General features: G+C 37.1%; 1 protein-coding gene across 4 annotated transcripts in view; it reads left to right on the forward strand.

The window, feature by feature from the left end:
- The window catches only part of SNX29 (sorting nexin 29), a 443,704-nt gene that overhangs the window by 363,994 nt on the left and 66,261 nt on the right, over nucleotides 1-13,449 (forward strand). For all 4 annotated transcript variants that reach the window (XM_050967714.1, XM_050967715.1, XM_050967716.1 and 1 more), the window contains one exon: nucleotides 8,200-8,339. In XM_050967714.1, coding sequence (XP_050823671.1) covers nucleotides 8,200-8,339 — 140 coding nt within the window. The remainder of the gene's footprint in view (nucleotides 1-8,199; nucleotides 8,340-13,449) is intronic.

Here is a 13,449-nt window from a genome sequence, read left to right on the forward strand (position 1 = left end):
AGATTCAAACAGAATGTATAAAACACATACTGTGACACTGCATGTAGTGTTTGCCTGGGGAGTGTGTGGGATTGAAAAAAATACTACTGCCCCATCCAACACTCTGTTTGAAAACATGACCCAAACTACATTTTTCATCTTCCAAGCACATTTCTCCATGTAAACTAGAAACATGTAAATATATAAAGTATTAAACTTCTTTAAAAGTAGGTGGTGAACAAAAATCACTCCCTCACACAACACTTGGGCTCCTATCCACAATTCTTCTCCACATATTCGACTCTCCTATTTTAATTTCAGGTCCATAGAATAATAATAAGATATAGATATGACATATTAGGTAATGCTAGCCCATCTCCCTGTTAAGTAGGACTGTTCCCTAGAGCATATTTTCTAGCACTTTCTCCGATCTATTTTATAAATATTGCAATACTGAACATCTTCTTAAACAACTAATTTGTTCCTGGGTGCATCTTATTACATTTCTGAAGAAAAATAAACAAAAAACACACCGCAGTATTTTCCTCTTAATCAATGCTCAGACAATAAAACTACGGGAGATTGTGCTGGATTTTATTCAGGTTCATATGTCATCAAAAGAATTAACTCAATTTCTAATTGCAGAGTATTTATTACTGATAACATACAAGTGAGACAATACATACACTCACAGACTAACAGATTCTTTGTTAAATGTGTAAACTGGCAATTAGACAAAAACATTTATTGGCAAATGTATATTGTCTGTCACAGCCACAAAAACAGTGCAACCCCCCAATTGCATTTTTTATACAATGACTTGATCAGGACATCCAGGTACATGAGTCACAGACATAGAGAATGATTTTAAGCATTAGGTTGATGCAAGTTTATAAAATTTTAGTAAAACCAAGGGGGTAGCTGCTCCCTAAAACAAGAGGCAATATTCAGTTAAAAAAAATAGCCAGTAAGAGAAAAACCTGGCTTTCAGCCAGACCAGGAGGAAAGGGTGGGTGGAAAGCAACTCTTAGCCTAACCCTTCATTGCTCCCAACAATGGATTCACCACACAACTGACATCCCAATCGCCATCCATTTTGGTGGGAGAGGAAGAATGTAATACTTAAGATCTTCCTACAAACTATCAGGGTCAATGTATAGAACCTCTTATGATCCGATTTATCATGGGAGCTGTCTTCCCATCAGTTAGCTTACACACACGCCAAAAAATGGGACAATTCTGTCATTATTATAATTGACACAAATATATAGCTGTAAGTGGTCTGGTAGCAAAATCTATTATTAACGGTGCCCAACGTTTCCCACTATAAGACCCCATTCTCAACTGCTCTAAATTTGATAAGTTATTTGAGCTAAAATTTTCCCTATCCCATGTCTGCCTCAGATTTTTATTTTTTTTATTTATTTCATAGACAATCTTAATTCTGTCACTGTCTCACTTTTGAGCCAAGATATCATCCTCAAGGTAACTGAGATGCCAATGTTCTGTAAGAAGAGTATGAAGCATCACATGATACTCTGAAGGAATGCTTTGCCACGTTCTGCCCTTCTGTCAAAACAGCATTAGCCAGCCTTCTTTTATTATGTGGCAAAACTTGGACAAACAATGCCATCCTATCCCAAAGGTGGAAATGATAATGGGGCATCACTGCCTGGTAATTACCCACACTAATTCCCAGAGAAGAATATGAGAAAATTTTCATCTCAAGTGTGCCAATTTTCCTCCCCAATCTATCAACAGGACTAGAGTGAGCCTGGCCAGACCTAAACCTGTTACTGGCAGCAGACACCATCAGTGAATTTGGTACAGGAGTGGGTGAAAGTAAGAGAACCTTTCATGTGAAATCTAGTATTGTTTGCCTGCTTTCTTGGAAATAGGCTGACAGGAAGCAGGAGTAGACCAAATAGTCTGCAGAAGACTGCTCAAGGTAGGGAGTGACAAACTATTCATGGAGGTAGCCCCAAGAATGTCAAATACTGGATGGGAGATTTCCTCCATAGCTTTCTCCCTATAAAAAGGTTGATCCAAAAATTGTTGTGGTGAAATCCATAGTGTCTCCAGTAGCTGAGATCTGGAAACATCAAAGTGGGAGCTCAGTGGTTTATACCTGCAGTGTAGGCCCTTTGCGCAGGGGTGTGAATTTCACACCCAACAATATTAAAGGCATAATGATTAATTAAAAGCAAGGTGGAAGTTGGTTGTCTGTAGTTTTCAGATATGGATAAGTAAAAGTGACTTCCGTCCTTTCATAATATGTACTATTTTAAAACCACATACGCAACTGAAACATACTGCAGAAAGTAAACCTTTTCAATAGCTATCACAGTTGGTCAAGGTTATTGTACAGAAGGTTCATACAGACATTCAATGGAAAGCAGCATTTAGAGTCATTATCTGCATGATGTAGTCAGTATTTGCATGTTTGAATTGTGTTTTTAATTATTCATTTTATTATTTGCTCATTTTCAATTAACTGAAAGAAATGCATGCCCCACTGCATTTAATTTTTTGTCAGTTTTATTGTATTTTATCAATATTATAACATAGTTTTCCTTCAAAATATTTGGCTGTTATGAAACATCTTTTCTTAATTTACAATGACCAGTTTTTGGTCTCAAAATAAAATTAAGAATTTCTAAAAGAAATCTTAATAAATAGCCTTGACTGTTCCTTTTTTAAGCAAGACCTAATTCTCAATATTCTCTATTAACTTTTTAATGCATAATTGAATTATGATAGGAAAGTAGTAGAAGAAAAACAGTGAAATCACAAGCTGTAAGACCTCATTAAGTGACTGCCAGAGCTGTTAGACAGTTTCTACAAGCTGGGCTTTCATCCAGATTTGTTATTTCTAATGCGTTCTTTGATTGGGGATCTTAGGAGCTAAACCAGAGGAGTTTCAAATATGCCTATTTAGAGCACTGGCACATGCACAGTTAAGTGGGGTCCTTAGCCGGCTGACTGCTTTTCATACAAAGAAATACGGAGGGTACTCAAAAGCTATTCATAAGAAACATGATCCATGAAGGACAATGCACCTTAACTTTACAGCCCTGATGTTAAATTTGGTTGGCTTGGAATTAACTGTGATTAGAGAAATTATATAAAAATGAGACAAATTTGTTTTCAGTTGCCTAAAGATTTTTAAACTATCCTTGTAGCAGATTATGCAAACTGAAGTATTTAAACAATAGAGCCTACATTTAATAAACAGTACATTTAGTGATTTTAATAAATAATATATATTTTATATGCCTCATACTTGCATGGAGCCACTGGAAACTGGTTGTACTTTGTGCTTTTTTCACTTGGTGGTATGGGGAATATTAATTTTTGTGTTAATGTGATGACTTTTGCTTTCAGAGACTTGGGTGACGCTGGCCATATTGAAGAAACATGAATTCCGTTACCAAAAAATTAACAAGTAAAAACCATCTTTAGCCATATAACTAAAAGGATTCTAAACAGAAATAAAAGTTACTAATGGAGTGCAACATCTGCCCTCTGCCTAGCTGCTCCTATAAAACCCACTAGTATATAGGAGGAACTTAAACGGGCTCCCTCAAGGAACTGGACCTGTCAGCCATTTGCAGAAGAGGAACATCCAGGGGAGAAAAGAATGGTTAAGCAAAAGAATGGTACAGGCATTCTGTCCAGGGGCACAGAGGAAACAGAGAACCAAATGACTGGATAGCATAACTAGGAGAACAGAGCAGAAGGGCCAAGTGACGAGTTAGCATGTCCCAGGGTAATGGAAGAACAAGCAACAAGAGAGAACATACAGAAAATGAGAAGGGAGCCAAGCAGCATAGAAGCAAGATCAGGGGAGCAGAATAGATGGGAGAGAAGATGAAATGAAGGACAAAAGTAGAGGCCATTTAATTAACCTTTTTTCTAAAAGGATAGAGTAATTATCACACGAAAGATAGCTAAAATATATTGCTAATATTACTTTGTCATATAAGCAATTGCTATAGTTGTCAGCAATATTTTACAATTAAGAATGGAAGGAGCAGTTTTTCACACAATTCTGAATGGGAGAGGAAGCCGTCTAGGAGACCATATCTCTGTTAAGATGTAGTTTGCACTATGAAAAGTTTGTGAATGCCTGATCTGTAGCATATGTGGTAAAAGCAGGTGGTCCTAAGGGTGCAACATTCATTCTAACTAAAAATACTTTTTAATATTGTATGTTAGTGTTAGAATTCAACATGCAGGTGAAATTGGATTGTGCAGATTAGCAGCTCAGCAGGCACTGTACTAAGTCTCTAGATTTACAGTACGCTGAAACAGCATTGTATGGAAAATGTCAGTATTAAATAGGAAAGTGGGAAATATAAAATTTACTTGAATAATGTAACAGTTTAAATAGACAAAACAATAAATACAGTTGCATTCCAATACAGCAATAATTTCCTGTAGTATTATCTTCCATTCTAACTTTTATATATCTACATGCATTAGATTTCCTACTGTTAGTATTTTCTAGCAGCTTGTATAGAGAGCTCTGTTCAGCAGAACATTTGTCTAGCCTTCTGCATTGCAGTAGAACATGGAGAAAGCTGTTTCTCTGATTAGTATGAGCAGTCACTGTGCTCTGACTGTGATGTGCTAAAAGAGAGACCTCAGAGAGTGGATTGCATCAAGCAAAGTAGCACAAGGCTCCTCTTAAAGAATTTTTTAAAAATTATTTTTCAATAATCATTAAAAAACACCTGGTTGATACATCAGTGCATTTTTTTCTCAAACTGCCATGTGTAGTGGTGGTAAATTAACTACTACCAGTCTTTAACAGTGAATGATTCATTTGAAGGAAAATGGTTAGCATTTAAAGCATGTACTATATAATACTTTCTTCTGTAGACAGACTAATCTTAACTCCTTATATGTACTGTATTCAGTTTATAGATTTAAGAATAATTTTTAGTAAAAGTTGAATACATTTTTAAACAGCTAAACTATAAACTTTCTGTTTCTGTCAAAAATTACCATTCCTATTTATAATAGTATCTACATCAGAGTAAAAACAACGAGGAGTCTTTGTGGCTCCTTAGAGACTAATACATTTATTTGGGCATAAACTTTCGTGGGCTAGAACCCACTTCATCGGGTGCATGAAGTGAAAAATACAGGAGCAGTATAAATACGTGAAAGGATGGGAGTTGCTTGACCAAGTGTGAGGTCAGTCTAACAAGATAAATCAATTAAAAGCAGGATTCCAAAGGAGGAAAAATAACTTTTGAAGTGGTAAGAGAGTGGCCCATTACAGACAGTTGATAAGAAGGTGTGAGTAACAGTAAGGAGAAATTAGTACTGGGGAAATTAAGTTTAGGTTTTGTAATGACCCAATCACTCCTAGTCTTTATTCAGGCCTAATCTGATGGTATCCAGTCTGCAAATTAATTCCAGTTCTGCAGCTTCACGTTGGAGTCTGTTTTTGAAGTTTTTTTGTTGAAGAATTGCCACTTTTAGATCTGTTATTGAGTGACCAGAGAGACTGAAGTGTTCTCCTACTGGTTTTTGAATGTTATGATTCCTGATGTCAGATTTGTGTCCATTTATTCTTTTGCGTAGAGACTGTCTGGTTTGGTCAATGTACATGGCAGAGGGGCATTGCTGGCACATGATGGCATATATCACATTGGTAGATTTGCAGGTGAACGAGACCCGGATGGTGTCACTGGTATGGTTAGGTCCTATGCTAGTGTCCCTTGAATAGATTTGAGCAGTTGAGTTCAGTTACCTGCTATCCATGGATAATCCAGGCCAAGAATTACTCTTAAAATATCTATTCAAACTCTCAGTATTGTAACTGCTGCTATTGGCAGGAATTAAGCAGAGAATGACAGAATATTTATGACTGTTACCACATTTTACAGTGATCATTTTTGCCTCTCTCCTTCTAAGTTTCTCTTGTGGTCTTTTAGGTGTGGATGTTCACCTACTTAAATGACCATATTTGTTTTACTCTGCATGTGTTTCAAATTTTCAGAGGGGGGACAAAATAGGCTTTGCATAACCTTTAGACGTCTTTGAGTATGGATGCCATTAGATTATATTTATTATCAGATAAATGCACACGGATTCTCTATAAACAATTGAAGAAAACACTTGTAACAGAAACACAAGACTATTTTTTTTTTACATAGGAATCCAGTACACTGCTACTTTAAGTATATTACTAGTATATACTATAGCATATGGCTAATACAAATATAATATGGAGAAGCTGGGTATTCCTGCTAGTTCTAAAACATTATACATAGGGAGGCAAGGTGTTGTGAGGTAGAGGAGAACGTGTGTAGGGTATTCTGGAGTCATGTCCTTACCAGATAATTTTACAAAAAATCCCACATATTTTACCAGTGGGAGTCCTACTATGGCACTTGCTGGTGCTTTTAACCAAGTTAAACAACATAGATACACTCTTGGATCTGTTGAAGTCAATTGGAGTTTTGCCATTTACTTCAGAGGGCTTAGAGTTTCATCCCATGTTGTTTAGATGCAAGTTTAACTGACACGGTGGTAAAAATGCATCCAGTTTCAGGAGCCTTGTCTACATTAGGGCTCCACGCAGTTCAGCTCAATTGATGGTTGCACTGAATTTTGTAAAATTCCTTCCTGTAAATGGGGCTTATACATTTAGCAATCTGGGAACAGAATACATATTGGCAGTTAAAGTTAAGCACAGGCATAAGCATTTGCAAAATTGGAGCCTTTCTTTCCAATATTTGACAAGGCAACGCCAAATGTTTAATATATTTTTTTAAATTTTATTAATATTTAAATTATTTTGGAAAGCCAGTCTCTGGGATCCCATCTCATTTTCTTCTTTAGGACCCTTCTTCCAAAAATACCTCTGTCATGCCAACTTTTCCTAAAGGCAAAGATGGCAAAACTTCTTAGAACTTTACAGTACTGCTTCAAAATCCAGACAAGTGGCCAATTAAGCCTTATGCCTGGAGCAGCTGACTCTACCAGTGAGAAGAGCTAACCTTCAACTCAAATCCAATATGTGGCAACCCAGCTTATGAATTTTTTGTTTTTGATTAAATGGAATGGTTTGGTAACATTTTAAACATATTTGCATCTATTATCTTTTTTTAGCAAGAAACAGGAACTTGTACATTTCTAAGCACTTTTCTTGAATAGATTAATAACAGTGCTTGATTAGACACATTTTACACAAAATAGGAACTCTACTCGTCCTTTGAAAGCTATAATTGTCTTATAATAGTTTGAGGCTTCATGCCTGAAGAGCATAGTCTGACATTTAAACCAGGTAAGAAGAATGCCTGAATTTCTGAGATATAGCTTGTTGGCGCTAATACAAAAAAGAGTCTGATTTCTCAGTAAATCCATTACAGTCTCACTCTAGTTTATTATGCTTGCTGACAGATTGTATTATACTCTACTATAATTGTGTTTCCCACAGACAAAAATATGTATGTTTTGAAGTTATGAAATCTAAGTAGACGTACTATTGTTAGGCTTTCAGTCTGTAAGTCTCACAGTGGAATGAGGAGTGGTACAGTTATCTCCATTCATTGATGCCAGAGACATAAAACATTAACACTTAAATAAAACCTCTTTTCCAAAGCATCTTACCAATGATACATTATGCTAGTTAAAAAAATAGACTGTTATGTAAAATTCATTAACAAAATGTGTTACTAAATGGAGGGAGATATGTCTGCTATTATAGTTAAATATGGGTCTATCATGAGATGTACGTATCCAGCCTCTGAAAAGTTTATGATATGAGGGCAGGGAGAGGAGGAATTAATAAACTTCTTAGAAGGGAGGAAAAGTACCTCCATTTCCCTAAAGGACTGTATAAGTTGCTAGTCCTGAAAGGGCTTGACATCTAGGCCTCAATAACAGTCCTTTAAAAGAAAACAGTCTATAGAAGAGGCCTTTCTCTCAGGGAAGAATACACTGCGGGTAGACAGGGATAAGTTATGTTCAGCATCATGTCAGAGTGTCATGGACAGAGTTTTATCCATAACCAAGTTATATAATGTTATATAACATGACTTGTCTCTGTCTACCCTGACTGCAAATGTATTAGATAATATGTTGCTACAGGTGGCTGAGATAAGAACAAGTCATCAATCAGAATTCATGTCATTATTGCTGTCTGGCATTTTAGAATGGAAAACATCTTTTGTACAATTCAACTCTTTTTTTCTTTTGCAGGATGCAAAGTTTGTTGAGGAACGACGCAAACAGCTACAAAATTACTTACGGAATGTTATGAACAAAATTATTCAAACTGTGCCAGAATTCACAGTTAGCCCCAAAAAAGAGTCTCTTATTCAACTGATGCCCTTTTTTGTGTAAGTATGTGTCTAATAGACATGCAGTACTCAACAAAATGTTAAGCTTTTTTCTTTGCAGTTTAACTTAAAATGTAACGCATTACCCCTGAAATCTCCATTTTACCACTAACACGATAAAAGCTTTTGATATGTTTAAAGAAATTATACATCTACTGTATATTTTTTTCAGCATTTCAAATGTTTCTTTGAATAAAGGCCACTATGGATAAAACTTTCAAAAGCATCTAAATGATTTAGGAGCCTTAGTCCTTTTGATGTCATTGGGTACTTTTGAAAATTGTACTCTCTGGGTTTTGGAAAGTTTTGTTTTTATTTTTTGGTGCTCCATTCTACCTTCTCCCCCTTCCCCCATTTTTTATATACGGGCCAAAATAAAGAATTAAAGGAATCTGACTAATTTTTCTAGGAAAATGCAGAACTTTTGCAATCTGTGTACTGTTTCACTTACTACAGGAAGGGAGTAATATTACTATTCCAGGTACAATAATATAGTTGTGTAAATGCAAAGATAGAAAAAAATGGCCAGACATACTTCCATATAACCCAGTCATGTGTTAGAGTATTTTAACGTTAATATATCACCATATCAGAATAGCATTTTTCTTTTACCTTTTCATTTTGTTGTAAGCACAGCCCCTTAAAATATGTCATTTAAAATATTAAAATGATAAATAACATGAATGAAAACTTGTTTTTTGGAGTATGAGTGTCAGTCTTTCTCTCTGACAGTCTTGAAGCGCATTGTGTTATGTCTGGTCTTCATTTGGCCTGAATATGTAACAGGGGCCTATCCAGAAAGATACTGAATGATGGGAAATGAGAGCAAGCAGAATCTTTCAGAAGGAACTCAGCACCTGTAGGAGTAGAGCCAGGATATGCTTAAAGTCTTGAAGGCCCCAACCCTGCTTCCACAGAAGCCATTGAGAGTTCTGTCATTGATCACAATAGCAGCAGGAATGGGGCCCAGATATGACTGCAATTTTATAATGAAACGGTGCTGTTAACTCAGGTGCAACATTAAGTAGTTGAGGTGAAATTCTAGACCTTCTCAGAGCTAAGTATGGTAGCTCTTTTTATCGATAGTTCTCAAAGTGCTTAACCCGTGGCAGAGGCAGGAAGAACCCAGGTTATCTGTCCCCTAATCCAGTCCCAACTCCTCTGGAGCATACTGCCCTTTGAATCTGGTTCAGGTAGTGTCTAATCATATATAGTTACTGAACATGTACAATCTGTATGTTCATTGAACAGTGCAAAGAATTTACACGCTAAGATTCCATTTCTGGGGCTCCACTGGGATCCACTCAAGTGGATCAGTTTGCAGAAACAGGGCCCAACTAAATACGATATATTCCAGAAAAAAACAAACCTCTTTTGTCACTTGTACTAATTGCAATATATTGTGCTGCATTTGAGATTTGCAAGTTGAAATGTAGTATTTTCCAGGGCAGAGATCTGTATGGATAGAAAGTTGACTGGGAAAAAAATGACATTTATTAGAAAACTTGCTTCCATAGTCTAATTCTGCTTGTCATTCTCTGACAGGGAAATTTCCATAATTTCAGTATGTTTGTCCAAGATACCACCAGGTTCTTTTTGTTATAAAGTAAAATTGTATGCATACCTTCAAGTTTTAATGAGCTAGCATTCCCTGCCTTACACTTAAAACTGCATCTGACATATTGAGTATCAGAGGGTAGCCGTGTTAGTCTGGATCTGTAAAAGCAGCAAAGAATCCTGTGGCACCTTATAGACTAACAGACGTTTTGGAGCATGAGCTTTCGTGGATGAATACCCACTTCCTCAGATGAGTGTGTGAAAACAAAATTTGCTGACTCTCTTAAAATCTCAGTGGTATTTCGTTTCACTTTAAAGCCAGAAGTAATTTTATGTTGAAAATAAGGATTGCACCAATGTACACAGTCATGTCATCTTTTAATTTCTGGCTTCTGATTTCTCTGTACCTTCATCTGTGCTTTTCCAGTAGCCTGTTCTTTACAAAAGACTGATAGATAAATAGAAAGAATACCAAAATATATTTTGTGGCATTCTCGTTGTTTCAGTTGCTCCTGCATTTTGTCAAAGTAAAAGTGAATTTGACATGACATATTGAAGTTGCTGGCATAAATGGCGAGATATCATTTGTAAAGGCATAAAAACTTACCCCTTCTCCAAAGAACTCCATCTGTGTAAATTGGCTACAGGTTGTGATGATTTAAATAGTTTTACATTTTGTCACTTAAAAGATCATTAGAGAATTTTCTATTATTTTAATTCTTTTTAAAGAAATTAGTTCTTAGGAAATGCTCTGTTTCACTTTGTTTCTTAAAGAAATGAGGGAAGTAATGTAGATTGTAACCCGCATTTGGAATTGAATTTTCGTATGAAATCATTATTTCTCTTTCTCCTATAATGTTTACTTTTAAGGTTGTTAAACATATTTTTGTGAAATGTGAATTGCTAATAGCTTATCAGCATTATTAGTAATATGGAAGTTGCAACTTTAAATTCAGTTTAGAGCTGGATGATTTGATTGATTATCACTAGCCTTTCGTGTCTGGGATTATGATTCAATTCTAACTGAAACAACAAGTGGAACATCAGTTGACAAACAACATATTGCACTGTTGTCTAATACTTGTTTACTTTGCTTTTCTGCTTGAGTCCTCAAAAAAAATTTTATCCTCTCATCATTCTGGGATCGTTCTGGATCTCACCCTATTTTGCCAGCCAGAATCATGTTCCCTCTTGCTATCAGGACGTAACATATGTTGCCCATCAAGAGCTACTATTAGTGCTATTCTGTGAATTTCCCAAAGGAAGGGATAGAATTAATGGACGCAAAGAGTCTGCCACTGATATAAGCTTATGCATTTCATTGACTTAAATGGAGTTGCATCCACTTATGCCAGTGGTGAATTTGGCCCAAAGTCTTTTCAATTGTAAATTCATAGTTATTCAGGTAAAAAAGCAAACACAACAAAAAGCAGATAAAAATCTGAATGTTTGGTGCACAATAAAATATCGAGATATAACTAAGGTTACAGGTTAACTGAATTGATATGGTGTGAATTTACCTAGATGCAAACAAAAATTGGATATTGTTCAAGTTCAAAACATTCTTAGGCTATGTATACACTACAGATCTCACAGCGGTGCAACTGCACCTTTGCTAGTGCGGATGCTTTACACCAGTGGAAGAGAGCGCTCCCATTTGACTTAATTACTGCATCCCCCATGAGCAGCAGTAGCTGTATTGGTGGGAGAACCTAAAGGCAAATGAGAACATGAAGGAAGGCTATAGAAAGCATATAGCTGGGTTTTCCATAAAGCCCATTACTTTAGCATCAAAGTGCTTCCCAGGCAAATTAGATCTCCTTCTTTTGAATATCAAGCAAAGAGCCCACTCCTGTTAGATCAGAGGGATACCCTATGGTTTGTTCCTGAAGCACCCAATGCACCTAAACATGACTGGCAATGCACAGGTCAACTGCAGTCTGGTCAATTCCTATAGAATATTCCTACTGGGCCCCACCTTTCCCTAGGTCTAGAAGTGCGGCCTCATAACATATGAAAGGAAAGAGGAGGAAGTCTCGGTCACCATCAGCATTGATGGCCAGGCCTGTTATACCAGGAGTGGAGATGGCTTGGAAAACACTCCAGTTGCTCTACCTGCTAAAGGAATCCTCATCTTTTCCATGCAAGGCCTTGAACTCTACACATACCAGCTGTCAATGACTTTAGAACTTTACAAGACCTGCTTTTGAGACTAACAGAAACCTTGGACATTGAGACAATGGTGATCCAAGAGGACATGCACATGTTTGATATTCTCAGCTCCTCAGTGCCAACAAGAATTGCCCTGCCAATAATAAGGGCATACTGAACCCAGCAAAGGGACTGTGGTACACTCACCTAGCTTTCTCCTACTTTGAAGCAAGTAGAAAAGTGCTATCAGGTGTCACGTAAGGGCTTGGGAACATTTTTACAGGCATCTGACATGAGGGTCCCTTGTGGTAACTGCAGTCCAGAAAAAGACCAAGTCCAAGTTAGAGCACTCAAAAAAATAAGGACCCCAATCAACTAGACTTTTCAGTGTAAAGGCCTATTCATCAGCCTTCCTCCAATTTCACATTGCAAACTTCCAAACCTTGTTAGTAAAAGATAATTTTTCAATGTAGGAAAGGGTAACTCCCTTCCTAACTAGGCTCCTACAGAACTCCAAATAGAAGCTGAGAAGTGCCATCAAAGAAGGCTAGATGGTAATGAAGTTAGTGCTACAAGTGGCTTTAGATGAGTCTGATGTGGCCATTAGATCCATGGCTACAGCAGTCACAATGCACCAACCAAATTGTAACCTGGTTACAGGCTTCTGGGATTCCAAATGAAGTTCCAGTGACTATAGAGGACTTACCATTCGATGTAATAGAGCTCTACAGCAACTGGATGGATGAAGCAGTCCATTCCCTAAAGGATTCAAGGGCAACACTGAAATCTTTAAGCATATGCACCCCAGCACTATATTGTAAGTTCTTCTAGTGGCAGCCCTCACATTGGCAAAGGCCATCTGATGCCCATAATTACCCAGAAAACATCCCTGTTATATCAGGAGGCTCCTGTCATACTCCTCCTCTGTCACAGAGGCAGCCAGTTGGATGGGGTGCATGTTGAGAACCATGTCAAGACTATGGAGAGACAACTGTTGGAAATCACTTCACCTCTTCCATTGGGCATGGTAAGAGATTACAGCCAACAGTTTTGTGCAGGACATCATCCGCTATGGCTATAACATCAATTTTCATGCTACGCTTTCTCCTCACTCTTCTTTATTTATTCCTCTTCAAAGGACCCTTTTCACAGGACCTATTACAAAAGGAAGTGGTTTTCTTGTTTTGTTTGGGAGCCATAGAAGAGGTTCCTTGGGAGTACAGAGGAAGAAGCTTCTACTCCTGATATTCCTTATTCTGAAGAAGAGAGAGGGTCTGAGTCCCATCAGAGACCTGACAAGAATGAAGAAGTATATACACCAGCTCAGATTTAGAACGGTAGTGCTTTCCTCTGACATTCCATCTCTTCAACCTCAGAACTAGTTTGTACCTCTCGGCTTACA

This window comes from Gopherus flavomarginatus, chromosome 9, assembly GCF_025201925.1.
Source record: "Gopherus flavomarginatus isolate rGopFla2 chromosome 9, rGopFla2.mat.asm, whole genome shotgun sequence".
In the NCBI taxonomy this organism is placed as follows: Eukaryota; Metazoa; Chordata; order Testudines; family Testudinidae; genus Gopherus; species Gopherus flavomarginatus.